At 41.0% G+C, this 17510-nt stretch overlaps 1 protein-coding gene across 1 annotated transcript; it reads left to right on the top strand.

The window, feature by feature from the left end:
• On the top strand, nt 1-16579 carry znf219 (zinc finger protein 219). The gene is made up of 5 exons (XM_027022876.3): nt 1-145; nt 8623-8713; nt 8818-10879; nt 11126-11278; nt 11707-16579. Exons 3-5 carry the CDS (start codon nt 8821-8823, stop codon nt 12843-12845), a joined length of 3351 nt encoding a protein of 1116 aa, XP_026878677.3. The 5' UTR covers nt 1-145; nt 8623-8713; nt 8818-8820; the 3' UTR covers nt 12846-16579.
• The last annotated feature ends 931 nt before the right edge of the window (nt 16580-17510 follow it).

Raw genomic sequence — 17510 nt, 5'->3', positions numbered from 1 at the left:
GAGGAGAAAGGAGCGGGAGGGGGAGACGGCGTATGCTTGTATACAACTACCCCGATTTCCATTTTTTTCCAACTCGTAATGTATTTAATTCAAGTGAAACGTAATCATGACGTGTCTTGTCATTAATCTCCTCGCCGCCTCTCCCGTAAGTACATTGAGTCTTACTTTCATCACAAAAATCTTATTAATTTAAAATGATCTATTATTTTTACACTCTTTGTATGTTTATAAACGATTATGTAGTTATACATTTGTCAATACTCCGGTGGTAGATTTCCCCGTTTTGGACATGTAACGATTGTTGTGGGCTCCATAAACAACAAATATCCGACGACGACTTTTTTGGGTGCTAATCCGGGTAATGAAAGCTGCCCGTATGGCTTTGGAATGCAAAGCTTTCAATTCCCAACGCTTTTAAATTTCCGTTTTGATATGAGGCTACCAGTCTTGTGCGCGGAGGAAAAGATTGATTGGCAGCTCATGCATCACTATAGGATACATCATACATGTAATTGCACGCACTCTTTGGCACTTTGGTGTGTGTCATGTATGTTGCCGGTGGATGTGCGCTTTGCGGAGTAACCAGTCGGGGTGTTGTGGTAGCCTGGGTTATATATATGAAGATGGAGTTAAAATGACTGGAAAACCGGTTATAAAAACCCATCAACTTTAATTTCGGAGCCCCAGCGAGTGTTACATAGGCTAAAGAAAAAGGTACGCTTTGCTCATCCGAGATAGGTTATAAGTAGGATAAAAGTGTCCAGAAGTAATGATGACTATATATCTGAATGAGAAAATAAACGGAACTTATTCAAAGTTATACAAAATATTGTTTAACATCGTTGCTTAAACAAGAACACAAATTCTATTTTTCCCAATGCCTCGTTTAGCTAATGTCGTTTTATCCATGCCTTAGCTTAAGGAAAACGTATCACAAGTGATAGATTGATAGACTAGTTTTATCTTTGTAACACTAGTTTTGGGACTCTTTTTTTCCTCGAAACTGACATTTTGAAGTGCCAGCGAGGTCGCGTTTCATTCAACAGCAAAATCATTCAGCGAACACAGGCTGCCTCATTGTACATAATGTGTAGATGAGGACTCCTCAAATCGCTAACCTACACGACTCCATATTAAGCAAAACTATCGCTGGGGGGAAAAAATGTTCCGATATGTGCGGATTTTATGCGAAACAAGGCGCAATCAGCGCGACTTTGCACTTCAGTGGAACGGTTATTATCATATTACTAGAGCTACTATTGCCTACAATTACAAGCAGTTACAGTCGGTCCACTTGTCCTAATGTCACCTCTTTATAGTAGCTTACAAGGCTACAAGCTCCGGTCGTCAACCTAAGCTACTTCATGCCCCCGCTGATCTTTCGTAGTTTAAGTACCCTCAACTGCTGTTATAACCGCGTTTCACATGGATTACTGTTGGCTACAGAATTAAACGAATAGATGAGAAAGTTCTTTAGGTAAAACCCAAATCGGAAAAAAAAAGTTATAAAGGGTGCTACTGGCCCATATGAGAGACAGACCGGTCTGCATTTTTTTGGGGAGGGGGGGTTTATATTGTCAGTGAAATTCAAGATGAAACCCACGATGGCACTTTTCAGCTGCTCCCTCTTCGCACACGCGTGTCCTTTCCCCTCCCTTTATCTTTTGTTGAAAGAAAATCAGGAAGAAAATGGAGCGGGATACGAGAGAAACAACATCCCGTCAGCCGCCTGCTACGACGGTGATCAGAGATGAAAACTGCATAATTATGACTATATTTGATCAAAACGGCCAATTGCTGAGTCGATACTTAAGAACGTGCCCTTTGGTTTGAACGTGCGCTTTAACACAAATCTGTTTTGGCCGGTAGCCGCACGCTCGCGCGTTTGTTTGTGAGCCATTATTTATTTCATTAATGTGGCTTTTTAATTGAGATGGCCGCGAGAGGGAAGGGGAGAAAACGACTGAAAATGGTTGCACGTTATTGACGCACATCACACGGGGCGCAGAGGAAATTCCTCTCCAGATAAGAGGCGGACGTGTCATTTATGTCGTCCGGATGCACTTCTTTTAAACCACAGTCCCGAAAAGAAACTTCGCAGATGTCCGTTTTCCAGATGTCCGTTATAAACGCATATCTTATATCAAAGTGTTTACGGCGATTTGGGTATGTCTTTCGGGGCTAACAAACATTTTGGGCATGGACATAAAGGACTATTATTTTCCACTGGTATTTTCGTCACTGCCCACGCATGAGAGGTGGCGGAATGAGACGTTTCTTCCGACTAACCTTCTAAAATTGACGTGACTGGGAGTGAAACGGGAAGCTAGAAAAGGCAGCATTTAGACCATTACTAGTAAGCGGCAGATACTACTTACTGCATATAGAAACAAGCAACTGTTACAAGCAATGGGCTAATAGATGAAGTTACATCAGTTATATCTTTTATTTTTAAAACAGTGCCAGATGCCACCGACTTTTGCAGCTGCCGGGACTATAAAGTGAAGACTTTACTAATGAAAGTTCTGATTGGTTTAATTGGGCAATTAACACTCAGCTGGAGGTAGATCTGCTAGTACTCTCCCACAGAGAGAGCACCTCTCTTAGATCCCTTGTGCATCTGCAGGGAGAGCTGTGTATCTGCAGAATACCCAAGTAGTTTATTAAACATGGAAGCTGCTTTTTTAGTAGCAGTAAACAATATAATACAACTTTTCATGTTAAAGACTTTGAAATAAACATCACTTAACAACAGAATTATGCTTTCATACAGTAAACACCAACAGGTGGTAAATGAAAACTTGCCATTAATGTAATGCTGCATAATGATTGACAGCTGTACTTAATGGCTGTTCATTGTTAGAACAGGTGTATATCTCTTGAGTAGCAGGTTTTAGATAGTGACTATAGGTCAGCTGAAAGCAAATATATAATTTTGCAGATCCCCTCATATCCCTGCACTAATGTACTGCCTCTCTATTTAAATTTAAAGTTCACAGCATGGATTTAGTTGAACAGGACAATTCAGTGCTTGGTAGTAAACACCAGTCGCACTGCACTGTGCTGTACCTAATCTCTACTATAATTTAGTGGTTCCCAGTTCCCAGGATCCACTGCTAAACATTTTTACTATCATAGACCACAGGTCTATCTCATAAAAATCTCATATCAAAGTTTCTGTGAACATAAGATGAGCTTGATCATGTGGGTCAGTATAGGAAAAACACCACAGAGTGCATAGAGCAAGACCCTTGCACCAGTGAAATCAGACCCAGTTATATACTAAACAGTAATTTCAACTGATTTTGATTACACATTACATAAGTGTAAACAAATGTGAAAGTTTAATACACTTAAAAGTAAGTTATCCCACACTGAAGTAAATATCAGAAAGGGAGGATGCTGTCCAAGACTAGAAAGAAACAGGAGCGGGGGTTGGGGAGAGCAATAACGGTGCCCAATTCAAGTCAATGCTGTTTTAGTAAGAATTAAGTGTGAAATCAGATAAATATTTGTCATTTCAGTCCAATATACACTTGTAACCCTATATGGATGACAAAATCCTACTTGATTTGCTATTATTTCGACCTCTAAAGTATGCATGGCAGACATATATCAGATAACAAGCTAGCTAGCTAGCTAACTATGGCATGGTGTGAAAAACATGTTGAATGTGTATAGCTTTGTGATGTCTGTTGGCTCACGCATTATGACTGCTGGTCACTAACGATGTATTTTAGGTTATTTATTTGCATCAACTTCTTGCTCGCTAACTGTTCGCATTACTCAATTAATTCAACTAATACATAGTACTTTAGTGTATAGTAGGCAGTACACAGTAAACTAAAAAGTACAATAAAGGTACCATAACATTCCAACTAGTGTTTTGCAATAATGAAGCTGCTGTAAGACTGAAATTTGTATCTAGTGCTGGTTGTGATCTACTCCATTGGAAAACTCATCTTTCATTAAACTGTTTCTTGTCTCCACATTTGTAGTTTTAATCTGACAAACATCTAAAGAGATACTATGCAAAATACAGTACAATTTCAAGCATTTGTAACTGTTTAGCTTCTATTTGAATTATGGACCAACATAACCACTACAGTGACAGTAATACAGATGTTATTAATATTGTGTGACATTATGTGATTAAAGGTTCAGGAAAATGCAATATTAAACATTTGCATGATACCTGAACAGGAGTGTGTGAGCCAGCATGAAGCAACAAGGAAAATATTGTACATACTATTATATTAATATTATCATTTCACACTTTCCTAAATGTATATTTGACATACCAAGAAGAATAATACTAAACACATAATGCATTCTGATATATTGTATAATGTGTAAATCTCTATAGGCACGAGGTTTGCACCTCAGAAACTGTATCAGCTGTTCAAAAATTCTAACAGTGCATCCATAGTGATATTCCTGAATGTAATCATCAGAGGAACTTTTTCAACCATGTGCAAGCTTCTTCATACATACTATTATGCAGCTACTGCTATGTGGCTTCTTTTCAAATCTTAAGGTTTAAAAATATAGATAGACTTTTAGAATAGACTTTTTTTTTCTTCTGTACAATAAGTAGATTTTGAAAGGGATTACAGAAGCATTAGAATAAAACATTATTCCTACCATCTAAGTTTAACACTTCTGAAAAATTTACTTTTGCTTAAGTATGTATGTGTAATCACGTAAACTTTTATTAATCTTACGTTTGACATAGAACTTGAGTGCAAAATTGCTTCTATAAATGAGACAGCAAAAGTGTTCTTTTTAGCGTTTGGGGTTAAATGAAGTTAAAGTTCCTTACATGACAAGAAGAGGCATGGGAGACTAAAAATGAGCTCAGATAGGCTTTCCAGGACAATTTTCAGGAGCGGGAAAATCTCAGACTGATAAAAGTGAGTGGAAAAGAGAAAGAAAACTGTTGTGTGTGTGTGTGGGGGGGGGGGGGGGACTTATGTGTGACAGAGAAGGGTGAGCAGACTGAGTAGGTTCAGTCCAATGTTAAGAACAGGAAGTGAATTGCGTGTGGAGGTGTGGAGAAAGTCACTGCGACCACAGGCAAAAAAAATCACATGTACAGATCACATGCATACACGCACACACAGACACACACACACACACACACACACACACACACACGCACGTGCACACACATGCAAAGGAAGGAAAATGTCCATAGCAGAATCATTTTTTACACAGATGCATACACTGAATGCACGGTACATGCACATTAGATATACTACAGCACTCAGTTCATATCAGTTTTCAAGTGTGATATAAAGAAAAAGTATTGGTTAACTATAAATGCTTAGATGACTAAGATTATTCAGCAAGCTTGGTAATTTTGAGACTGGATAAGAAAGGAATGTATGTTTTATTAGCACTCCTGTATTTATTTGTCAGTTGATTTGTATGCACCTTCTGCATACAGAAAAGTCTTCAAAGCTTAAACTTTTCTCTCACATGCAAGAGATCATTTAATAACAACATACAATAATTGTATGCATTCTTAATAAAAAAAAGTCCTACTCTGAATGTTAAATTCTTTAAAGTTGACGTTGTCGTAGACACTTTATAACATTAAAGCAGGCTGGGTTTAGGAGTAATGTCCTTTGAAAAGGTTTCAGAATGGACGGTTTTTGCACTTTTTTGCAATGTATGCCTTTTTTGAGATACAAAGATTGAGGTTGTCAATGGACACGTTACATGCAGTTTAACTGACTGGGTGCTTAAAGATTGTAGTCTAGCTACTGTGTAATTACACTGTTGTTATGCAGTTAAAAGATCTGTCTTATTCATTCAAAAGATCAGCATCATCTATCAAGCTTTGATATTAGTTAAATTGTGCAAATGGAAATGTCCACTAACACATTTTTAACATAAGTTAAGCTCTTGAGCATGTGCTATATACCTATGCTACAACTAGGAACAGAGCAATTGTCACTGTAATACCCCATTTCAGACTTCTCATCGCACTGAAAGCTGCACAAACATAAACTGTGATCTAAAATTATAGAGTAAGTGGACCTAAATAACTGCTGTTTAGCAGTTTATTCCTATTGTACTTTCACCTCATAATGATGATACATTCTTTCTGAATAGCACAAAGCCTGTGATTATTATTATTATTATTATTATTATTATTATTATTATTAGTAGTAGTAGTAGTAGTAGTAGTAGTAGTAGTAGTAGTAGTAGTGTTGTTTATGGGATAAAAATAATAGGGATACAAATTGTGTGCACATGTGTGTGTAAATGTGTTCTTCCAGGGGAGTGTACCATGTGGCCATTCAGACAAAGGTGTTTAGCATGCATGAATCATCTGGTGACTTGCTGCCATATTGCAAGTGTGTGCGTGTCTGTGTGTCTGTATGTGTGTATATTTATGTACGCGTGCACATTTGTGCACGTGTGTGTGTGTGTGTGTGTGTGTGTGCTTCTGTGTGTGTGTATACGTGTATGTGCGTGTGTTATTTGTGCATGCTGCTTTATCACTCTCCTGCCTCCATCTTTCCCCTCCCCCCTCTGTCTAGCACCTTATCACTCCTTCCATCTATCCAAATTTTTTTGGGGAAAAAAACAACAACAACAAAAAAAAAAAAACGCTTCATTGGTGTGACAGGCCTGGTCGGACACGAACGTGTCTGTCACAGCAGAACAATGCATCGCCACGAATGATATTCATATGATAATAATGCCATCAGACCAAGACAGTCACAGCATCCTCCACTCTAGAGCCAGGGAACGCTCTGTGCCCCCTTTTTCATAAGAAAATTACCAATCAAATATGGCTCATTCAGATTTGTCTCTCCCATATAACCCCCCCTCCCACCTCTCTTTCTTTCTGTCCTCCTCCGTCTGTCTCAGTCCCCTCTTTCTCCTCTCCCTTCGCCATGTTGGCAGGCCCCAATCTACCAGCTGATAGCAGCATTCCCTGGCATGGTGCCAACTGGCACCACTGCAGGAGAGGGAGAGAGCGCGAGAGAATGAAAGAAAATGAGTGAATAATAGAAGCGGGGGGGGGGGGGGGAGTGAGAGAGAGAGGGAAAAAGAAAGGGGGATGGGAAGAGAAGGAGTCTGTGGAGGTGAAAAGATAGAAAGAGAAAGAGGTAACAATAATGGTAGATTAAAAATGAGGGAGATGGAGGGAGGGAGGAGAGGGAGGGTATGATTGATATTGTGGCGACAGTCTTGTGAGTCATGGTTGAGCTAAAATGTCAACCGGCCATGCTGCTCTCTGTGATATCCAAGACCAGTGTCATTGACTTGCCCGCAAAATCTTGTGTGTACATACAAATATATACTTAATATATATGCATATATTAAGACCCATACAAACATACACATAAATATGTACATACATACCGCATGCAAGCTGGTTGCATTTGCAACCCTGGTTGTATGGATATGTAATCTTCCACACAAGTATACACACAAATTAACCTTGCACCTCCTGTCACTAGCCAATTTATTAGCTACACCTGTCTTATAGGTGCATTTTACAAGTATACAATTACCTATTGTACTCCATTGGTTTCTAATAATTGAAGGTTTCTATTAAAATGGGTGCTGGGTGTTATGTCCAAAAATAGAAACATACTGTCACCCACACAGAAAAACACAAACTGTCACAAATAGTGACTCACACATGCCGACACACAGACACACTCACAGATGTTCCTGTATTCAGCAGATTTTCACCACTATCATCAATGTGCGCAATTTTCTTTCACCATTTTTTTCATACTATGCTTGGGCATGTCCTTACAAGGCATGTATATGACTGTGCTTGCGAATGTGTGTGTGTGTGCGTGTGTGTGTGTGTCTTTGAGTGTGAATGGAGAGAGTGTGTTGGCACATGTGAGAGGTGATGCATTTACCTCTGGTTGGACTGTGAGGAATATGATTTCATTCTGATATGAGCAGCTACTGTTTTAGTGTGTGTGCAGGAAGGGTGCGTGGGGAAGTGGAAACATCTCGCGCCCATCCTGTTTGGGACAGTTTGTGTCCCGCTGTGCCCTTAGCTTTGTCTCACACACGCACGCGCGCGCGCGCGCGCACACACACACACACACACACACACACACACACACACACACACACACACACACACATACATACATACATACACACATAAAGATACATACACAAACTCATGTTGCACCATTACGCTATAGACTATCAAAATCACTTGTTAGTATTCTACATTCCTTCAAACAACAAAAGATGAAGACAACAAACCAAGGACAACTTACATTGGGAGGAGAAAAAAAAAATTGAATTATATTATAAACATTGTTATGATACTAGAGTTATCCACCCAACACCATCACAAATATATATCATGAGATGCAATGCTAGCTAGTTTATGTGGCCCTACATAGATTTATCCACTACCAGTCTGGCAAGAATCTTGAGGATTTTGTCCGATTCCATTGGTTACAATATCTATAGGCTTTCTAACAAAAATGTATACTGTAAATGTATACAAATATTAATACTGTTGTCAGATTCATGTGGTGGTAAAGTGCACACACACACACACACACACACACACACACACACACACACATACACTCTGTTTATTTGTGCTATGTTTTGCAGGGACCTTTAAGAGGTGGTCTCACAGATCACCATTTTGGAAGTGCATCCTCTCTCACACAAGGAAACGAATCATGGAATACAAATACTACTAGTAAGCACAATCTCACATAAATACGAGAAACACTATTATAGGCATCATATGCATCCATTTGCAAAACAAATAAAATTACCTCTCTCATTCTTTGTTTGGCACAGAGTATGGATTCGCCCCCAGAGTGTGTGCTTGCTGTCTCCTCTGAGGCACCCCTATCCCCTCCCTCAATGCCATCACTAGATCACAGCCCTCGATCTTTACCACAAAGCCCTCAGTCTGCCCCCTCTAGCCCCCCAACTACCCCCTATGCACCCCTCTCACCCTTTGCCCTCGCTGATGCCAACCAGCAAGAGGAAGAGGAAGATGAGGAGTTGTCAGCTCCATCATCTCCCACCCCGGCTGTGGCACTGTTTCCAGGGGAAGAGCAGCTGTGTAGCCCCACCTCTGAGAGCAGCCCTCCCGCCACTCCGCCTGCACCGCTTGCAGGGTTTGGAGCCCTGGAACAAGCCCTTTCTTCGGGGGCTAGTGCCACCTGCAGCAACGAACTTGATCTGCAGCTCTTCAACAGTGAAGGCGTGGCCATCCAAGGGGGTCCCACTGCTGGCCCGGCACTCAAGTTCCCATGCCATGTTTGTGGAAAGAGATTCCGCTTCCAGAGCATCCTGTCCCTTCATGCACGAGCTCATAGTTTGGACAGGGACCGCCGGGCCTCAGCCCTCTACAGGATATCACATGGTAAGCCCCAGCAGGACCATATGAGTGATAGCATTATCCAGCCCCAAGGTAACAGAGAGCTCTGCCCGAGTCCGTTATCCAGGTCATTGCATCAGAATCTGCAAGAAGAGACTGTTCCAGAAGAGCCTTTTCAAACTGCAAGCAGCCCTCAGTTCTTAGTGGATGGAGCCACACCCCTGACGCCGCCTCTGACCGAAGAAGCACCGGTTTCTTCTACCTTTCCTCCAGCTCTCACTGAAGACCCTGCTCCTAACATGGCAGCACCTGCTTTCCGCTGCCATGCATGTAAGGGTAAGTTCCGCACAGCCTCTGAGCTAGCTCGTCATGTGCGGATCCTCCACAACCCATACAAGTGCACACTGTGCCCCTTCTCAGCCAATCAGGAGGAGCGTCTGGCTGCTCATCTGCAGGAGAGTCACCCACCTGAAGAGCCCACACCTCTTCCGGTCTTCCCGTGTCGCCCCGTGACAGCAGCACCGCAAGCGCCTTTGCCGCAAGCACCCACTCCCCCAGCCTTCCGCTGCGATACATGTGGCCAGCGCTTTACCCAGTCCTGGTTCCTGAAGGGACATATGCGCAAGCACAAGGACTCTCTCGATCATAAGTGCCAGGTGTGCGGTCGTGGATTCAAGGAGCCCTGGTTCCTCAAGAACCACATGAAAGTGCACCTCAACAAGCTCGGCCTAAAGGCTGGCTTGGGAAATCTGGGACCCTCAGGGCCTGAGCAGTCCAAAGGCCCTGCAGGAAGCCAGGCCTTAGGGGCTCTATACTCCAACCTGCTCCTGGCACAAAGCATAGCAACCAGAGGAGGAGCAGGAAGTAGAATGGGGAATCGGGGGGACAGGTCTGAAGTCGGCATGAGCTCAAACAAGTCCTCGGTTTGGGGCTACCTGGGATTGCCGAATGAGAGTGGTGGAGCCAGCTGTGTGGAACGCCTCCAAGCCGTGGCTCAGGTGGCTGAAATGGGTAACGGAGGAGAGAGGGGAGGAGAAGCGCTGGATGGTGGCGAGCAAGCAGCCGTGTGGCAGCTGGTTGCTCGCAGCCTGGTGGCAGATCAGCCCAGCCAGCAGAAGCAGCAGCAGCAGAGATCCCTGGTGCAGCAACGGCGACCTGCCTTGCGTGGTACCGTCGCCGGGGAGGCCGAGCAGGTTCGCGCCTATCTTGGTGGCCTCGGCCTCAAAGAGGACCCAGAGGCTTCCGGGGCACCCTGGGAATGCCCTGACTGCGGAAAGCTTTTCCAGAACCTGCAGCAGGCAGTGGCCCATGCTCGTGTTCATGCTCAGAGACCACAAAAGTATGTTAGTGCACGAGGAAGTGCAGGGAAAGAAGAGGAAGGGGTACAGAAGGCTGCAGGAACACGAGGAGGAGAAGGAGGAGGAAGAGGAGGAGGAGGAAGAAATGTAAATGACTGCAGGCAAGAGGCCAAACAGCACCCATCAGGAGGAGGGACAGCTGCAAATTTGCATTCTGTCATAACACATCTTTCTGGTAAGGATCATATAATATAAGACAAGTGAGTTTGTTGTTAAGACTCTGCACAGATAGAAGTTTTCACTGATATCTGATAAACCGAGGTCAATTCCGAGCACATAAGGGTTAATGAAGCCAGTAATGAATACCTTTCTATTAATGCTATTTATGATTTGGAGTCATTTGTCTTTTTTCAGCAAGAGTAAGGATGTAGACCATAACAACCTTTTTGACTTTTTCTTGACGTTGACTCTTTCTCTTCAGGCCCAGGGGAAAATGGTGTGAGGGGAACATCATCTGGTCCTTCCCCAGCTCCAAGGGAGCGTGTGCGGGGTACAGGAATGAAGGACTGCCCTTATTGCGGTAAAGCCTTCCGCTCCTCCCATCACCTTAAAGTGCACCTGCGTGTTCACACAGGTGAGGCTACCATATGAAATGTACAGCATACACAAAATACACAAGTTTGTACAAGCATTATTTGACTTTACACATTTGACAGCGATACAGAAATTGCATTACTTTCATTTTAATGTCTACAAAGAAATTCAGACTGCAAATGTGATCTGAAAAAAATGCAAGTCTTAGGTCAAACAATGTTAAACAGTGCCATCTGCTGCTGTAGCATAATATTGCTTCTTGGCATTTTTTTTATGTGCCATATGTTACCTATCTTGCCTTAATGTTCCTCATCTTTAAATGCCTATTTCTTAAAATGTTGTTTATTTTTAATGCTAGTGAACTATGTATTAGCAAATTTAATTGTATTTATATGGTGGTTAGCTGTCATTTATTGGGAAAATCTACCCTGTAAAAGTTTTTTAATGATTATTTTGATTTGTGATTAGGTGAGAGACCGTACAAATGTCCCCATTGTGACTATGCTGGCACCCAGTCCGGTTCTCTTAAATACCATCTGCAACGTCATCATCGTGAGAGGAATGCCATGGCAACCACTCCTAGCTCCTCCTCTCCAAGCCTCACTACCTCACATGCTGGCTCACCACGAGAGGGGACCCCAAAACAGCGTCGACTCCCATCCACAAACCAGGGATCATTAGGGAGAGGTCCAGTGGAAGCCCCCACATCCAGACATGTCCGGACTTTGGTCCTTGGGCCCACAGAACAGAAGGAGAGTCCTCAGAAGCCCAGAGCAACTCAGAAAGAAAGGGATTTGGAGAGTCAGTACCGATTCCTGAGTGGAATGATGGGTGAGATCTACCCAAGTGATCTAGATGGACGCTGGACAAGAGAGACACCGCCTCCAAAAATACCCAAATTATCTAGACGGAAGCCCCTTGTTACCAGTCGCATGGTGTCAGCTAATGGATATCAGAGTGTCATGACACCAAGTGCTTCCCAGCAAAGTGGATTTGAACCTCTGGACCTCTCACGCCGTCCCATGCCTGGCGTGGGTTCAACTGAGCAAGAAGGAGGAGCAGTAAGTGCTTTTGGTACTCCACCATTAGGGAGAACAAAAGGAGGTGACAACATTCTGAATCAGTGTGTGTTCTGTCCCTTCCGAACCTCTTCTGTGGAACTGATGGCCATGCATCTACAGGTCAACCACACCAGCAAATCCCGCCGTAAAAGGGGAGCCACTGGGACCACTGACGACCACTCCTCCAGAGTGATACTGCCTGGTTTGAGCCGTGATCCCTTGGCACTTTGGAAGTTCTTCAGTGAAGGAGATGGTGTCATGGCTGTGGAGGACTGGATCAGATACAGAGCAAGGGCTGAAAATGGGGTCACCATGGAAGACGGAGATCTGGAGAGGTCCTCCGTCATTGGTGGGACACCACCACTTCTGGGACATGTTCATTCATCAAAACAAGGGCTTAAACTGGGAGATGGAGAACAGGGGAATTTAGACAAGGAAGATGCAGAAGAGGAGGAGGATGACCTGGAAGCAGACAGCAGCCCTGGGAATTACTCCCATCAACAGGGCATGAGAAAGAATCTGTCTGTGTCTTCAGAAGGGATGTAGGATGATTTGGCCCAAGGGGAAAAGCGGCTGGTGGGGAACTAAGAGATTTTGAGTACCCCAGAGGAATGCAGAGCTCAAGGGAAGGATATATAGGCAAAATTAGAGAGAGAATATTAAATTGAGGCCAATTAGGTTCTCCAACACAAGGCTGTAATGTCCTAGTTTCAACATGAGCCACAATCAAGTACATATGCTTTCAAAACCTTCCATGCGCTTGAAATTCCCCTTATCAGTTGCCCGTCAGTGTATGGACATGTTTTTCCCACACATGCAGATGTGCACACAGACATATATCCAGTATTGTATGCTAGTCTTAGCCTGCTTGTCCAGGAGTTCTGAGGCCTTCTTGACTGCTGTCTGTTTTGTCAGTAAAGGTAATTGCCAAGTTGTATTTCTACTCAAGTTCTGCGCTATTCTGGGTCTTGCCCTTGTCATAAAATACCCGAAAATGTCAATCTATAAAGCAAGAAAAGCAAAAACACACTAAACTGTACAACACAGATTTTTAGGTATTAATACAAATCTTTTTTTTTTTAATGGAAAAATAGCTGGTTTACCATGAAGGCCAAAAATATTGCGCTCCTTCTGTTTGACTGAATTCAGCATTTTGACTATACTTTAACCATTAACCAAAAGGGTGGCAACATTTCTTACCACACATTTACTAGACTGTGAGACAGATGCTGTGATGACTGAATGGTACTGATGCTGACCACTTTAAACAATACATGACAGAGCAATGCTTATTTTCCCCACATATTCACAGTGTCAGCTAGGTCTGACAAGTCCTCTACAGATATTATATGAAACAAAAATTCTTCTACTTCTATACTCTTTGTCTCAGTGCCTAGTGCTGTATATGGATTTTAGAGGCGTCATACATCACAGGAAAATATTTACACAAAGAAATGACAATATATGTTTAATAGCTCTAGGCGGTAAAGAGTTCTGGAAGAGTTGTGTGTCTGTGGATGGAAGAATAGAGCATTCTAGAGCAACCTGAAATTGACACATGAGAACAGCTGGCCAGCTGACAAAGGCAACATGGCAGTGTTTACATCAGAAATACCACTATGATTTTCTGTTCGTTTATTTTATTTCTTTCCTTGAAACTGGATCGCCATCACAATTAGAGGCTCCGAAGAAATATAAAGAAGGACTGAGGTCTAGTTTCCGAGTCCCAGAGTGAAACATCAACATCACTGAGTTCAACTCTAGAGACTGAGGCTTGGTGAATAATTTGGTCCTATTTTTTCTCCTCTCTCAACTGCAAATTGCCTGAGAGAGAGGAGAAATGAGTCCCAAAAGCTGTGGTTGAATCTTAGAAGGAAAAGCTGAGTATGTCGCCTTTTAGATCAGTAGTTTTTTTCTTAGCAACAGCAAAAATACTATTAATAAAAAAAAACACTAACAACTTAGATATCCCAGTAGAACATGTGTAGCTTTTATAGAGAGGAAAAAGAAGAAAAAATGTTGTTTTTTTATTTCAAGAAGTGTCTTAAAGGGTAAAATGTGATATGATTATCAGTAATAATAATTATTATAATGGTAGTGATAGAAGACTGGTTTGGAATGTCTTAAAAACACTGTGCCCAGTTTGTTGTTTTCCCAAAGTAGTTTTTTGTTCGCCTTTAAATATAGACCAAACATTTTCTTTAAAAATTATTGTTAATATTGTCATTTTTATTTGAAGTAATGCGACAGATGCAAATCTGCTATCTGCTCATAATCATACTGATCAATCAGTAATTTGTTGATGAAATCAACTAATCAATCAATGACCCAATCAGACACAATCAAAATGACATTTATATTGCAGCACTCAAGTGCTGGAAACATAATGTATTTGATGACTTATTTATTAATAATTGATGAAACCATGTCAAAGACATAGCCCTTCATCACTGTCAGTTTGACTGACCTGCATTGTAAAGATTTGATTATCTGTCATTTTCTTGAGTCACATTTTTATTTCTGCTTTACCCAGCATGTGTCACAAACCATTGAGACCTTGATTCCTATGTGCCACTCATTTTACCCATCCAAACACTGAAATATTTTTATTTACAATCTGGTCATTACCAGCTCAAAATCAGATCATGTGATGAGACGAGCTGTACCTTAGCCCCACCTCTCGTGCCCCTGATTGATGGAAATAGGTACCAGTGATTGTGACTGCTGGTCTTACTTTATAAATGTGCATTTGTGTTGTTTTGTGTGTAGAGCACCTTATAAGTTTGGTAGGTCCTGTTGTGGTGGTCCTTAACGATTACACTCCAAGCCACTGTGCCTTCTGTCCTGCGCACTTCCTCAAGTATTTTGTAATCTCACCAAAAGCACCTACTGTCATCCATACTCTCCTTTTACCACCTATTCTTGTTTTGGTTGATTCTTGTTGCTCCTTGTTATTTCTGATATCTGCAAGTCCATCTCTCTGTCTCTCTCTCTCTCTCTCTCTCTTTCTCTGTCTCTCTCTTTGTCTCTCTCACCCTCTTCCTCTCGCTCCCTTTCTTTTACTCTCTCTCTCAATTTCCTTCTATTTATCTCTCTCTCTCTCTCACACTATACATTCAGCATTGTCAGACATCAAGTTTAGATTCATTTTAACAGTTTTACTTCATTATTTATTCTTTGCATTAACTTAAATTAGACTCCTGTTATATCTGACTTTCTCTCTTCCACAAAATACCACTGGAAGGTGATGTATTATCTAGCATTGATGCCTTTTTTAGATGGTATTTTAATTTCTGCCATGTTCATTTGCCAATGAGATGGGATCAAGCTCTTATTATTGTTTTTGGTTTGTTTATTTGTTTGTTTTTGGTATTACAAAAAAAAAAAAAAAAGATAATGAGAAAATGTCTGTTTGCTGTACAGAGCTAGAAATGTGTTTCTAATGAGAATTCCAACCACAATACCAACTCTCCATCTCTCCTAACAAGGAGCATATCCATATAGATTACAGGGATGTTTATTCATAAGAATCAGGACATGTGACACATGTGACATCTTGACACTAATAAAGTATAAAAAGGAAACTGAACACTGGATAATTCAGTCGTTAAATATACAGATGTTAAAATGGAACCAGACAAATAAGCTCGCGTGTAACACTGTAGCAGCCAGCACTAACTCAAGATATGCATACTAACTCAAGATATGTCTTATTTTTAAAAGTGCAGTGGTGTGTCACCAACATAAAGAAACATCTAAATACATGACAGTAGTTTAAATAGGTTATAGTGCAGTAAATGCATGGGCTGGATAGTATCTAAGAAAATGACCTACAAGACATTTTCTAAACAGACTTGTGCCATTAATTTAAAATTATTTAAAGACAGAAATGTAATTTTCTGCAGAATATCCAGTAAAGGAGAGTTGGAGAGTGAGTGTGGGTTTGAACTCTCAAGTAGTTGACTGCTATTGCAGTGAAGGGGAAAGTAATCTAACATAGTAGTGACTAATATGAAAATGTTGACTCAAAAATAGTAGAAAAGATTCAATAAAATATAGGAAAAATAATGGTGTCATATATGTGTGGAATGACTTTTAGTGGAACATATTTTTGTTTTAAATGGTCTGGATTTCAATAGGTTTGATGTACTGTCTCTAACTGGATGCTAAAAATAATTCAGATAAAATATCCTTAAGTCATCAACTTTAGGTGCATATTAGACTTAATTATTGCAGGCATTTCCTGAGCTAATAGGTGCTATTAGCAGATATTTGTAGGTACATGTGAGAAACAGCTTCAGCTGCCTATACAGGAGGGTTCACAGTAGAGCAATGTAGAGTGGCTGTTGCCATGGATATCACTGGACACCTTGTTTTCAAATGCATTTGAACAGGTGAGACACTTAAAGATAGGAAAACCAAAGCAAAGGTAAAAAAACTGATGCTGACTGTACCAGGGTTAGGAATTGCTCAGATTAAGAGATGTAAACTTCCAAAGGAAGAAAATTAATTTCCTTGTCTTTATACATAATGGAAAGATCAGAAATGTAAACATAAGTGCATATTCATACATAACATACATAACTCTTTAGATGTGATTTTTGAATTTTTTCAGACTATGACTGTTGTTACGCAAATCATAACATGTCCAACATATAGGCTACAACCATACTCTGCTGTCAACTACTGCAGTGGTATTTAAATACCACTAATCCAAATCTGGTACTGGATTTTGTTATCATTTATAGTTCATTAAATGATTAATGTAACTGGTTGGCCACATTGTTGTCACACTTGACTCCTTTGTAAAGGGAGGGTAGAAAATCTGTAGAACCAGGACCTTGAGGACTCTGGTTTGAATACCTCTGCAAAAGTGGATTAAGATTGTTTCTGTTTCAAGTCCAGTGCCCTCTACTGGACATGTTTCCAAACTACTGCCCTGCAAAATACTCAAGAGCACTCCTTCAGAAGGAGTCTTTCACCTTAATATGTAAATGTATAAAAACAGCTACAAACACCACTTACTCTCCCATATATATATATATATATATATATATATATATATATATATATATAGACTTAAATGTGTTTAGTATAAAATTTATTTTAGCAAGTGAAAATAATATGAATTTATAATTTTTTTTATACTGAATAATCTTTTTTTATACTGAATAAAAAGTCATTCTATAATAATCTCATCATGAGAATAAT

Source organism: Electrophorus electricus, chromosome 5 (assembly GCF_041902795.1).
Source record: "Electrophorus electricus isolate QZ-2024a chromosome 5, ASM4190279v1, whole genome shotgun sequence".
NCBI lineage: Eukaryota > Metazoa > Chordata > Actinopteri > Gymnotiformes > Gymnotidae > Electrophorus > Electrophorus electricus.
The sequence above is the reverse complement of the archived record's forward strand: the minus strand, read 5'-3'. Positions and strand labels throughout refer to the sequence as shown.

Coding starts and splice junctions, on each gene's coding strand:
- znf219 (XM_027022876.3), top strand. CDS start 8,821: ATGGATTCGCCCCCAGAGTGTGTGCTTGCTGTCTCCTCTGAGGCACCC. Junction 10,880..11,125: donor TGTCATAACACATCTTTCTG/GTAAGGATCATA, acceptor CTTTCTCTTCAG/GCCCAGGGGAAAATGGTGTG. Junction 11,279..11,706: donor GCACCTGCGTGTTCACACAG/GTGAGGCTACCA, acceptor ATTTGTGATTAG/GTGAGAGACCGTACAAATGT.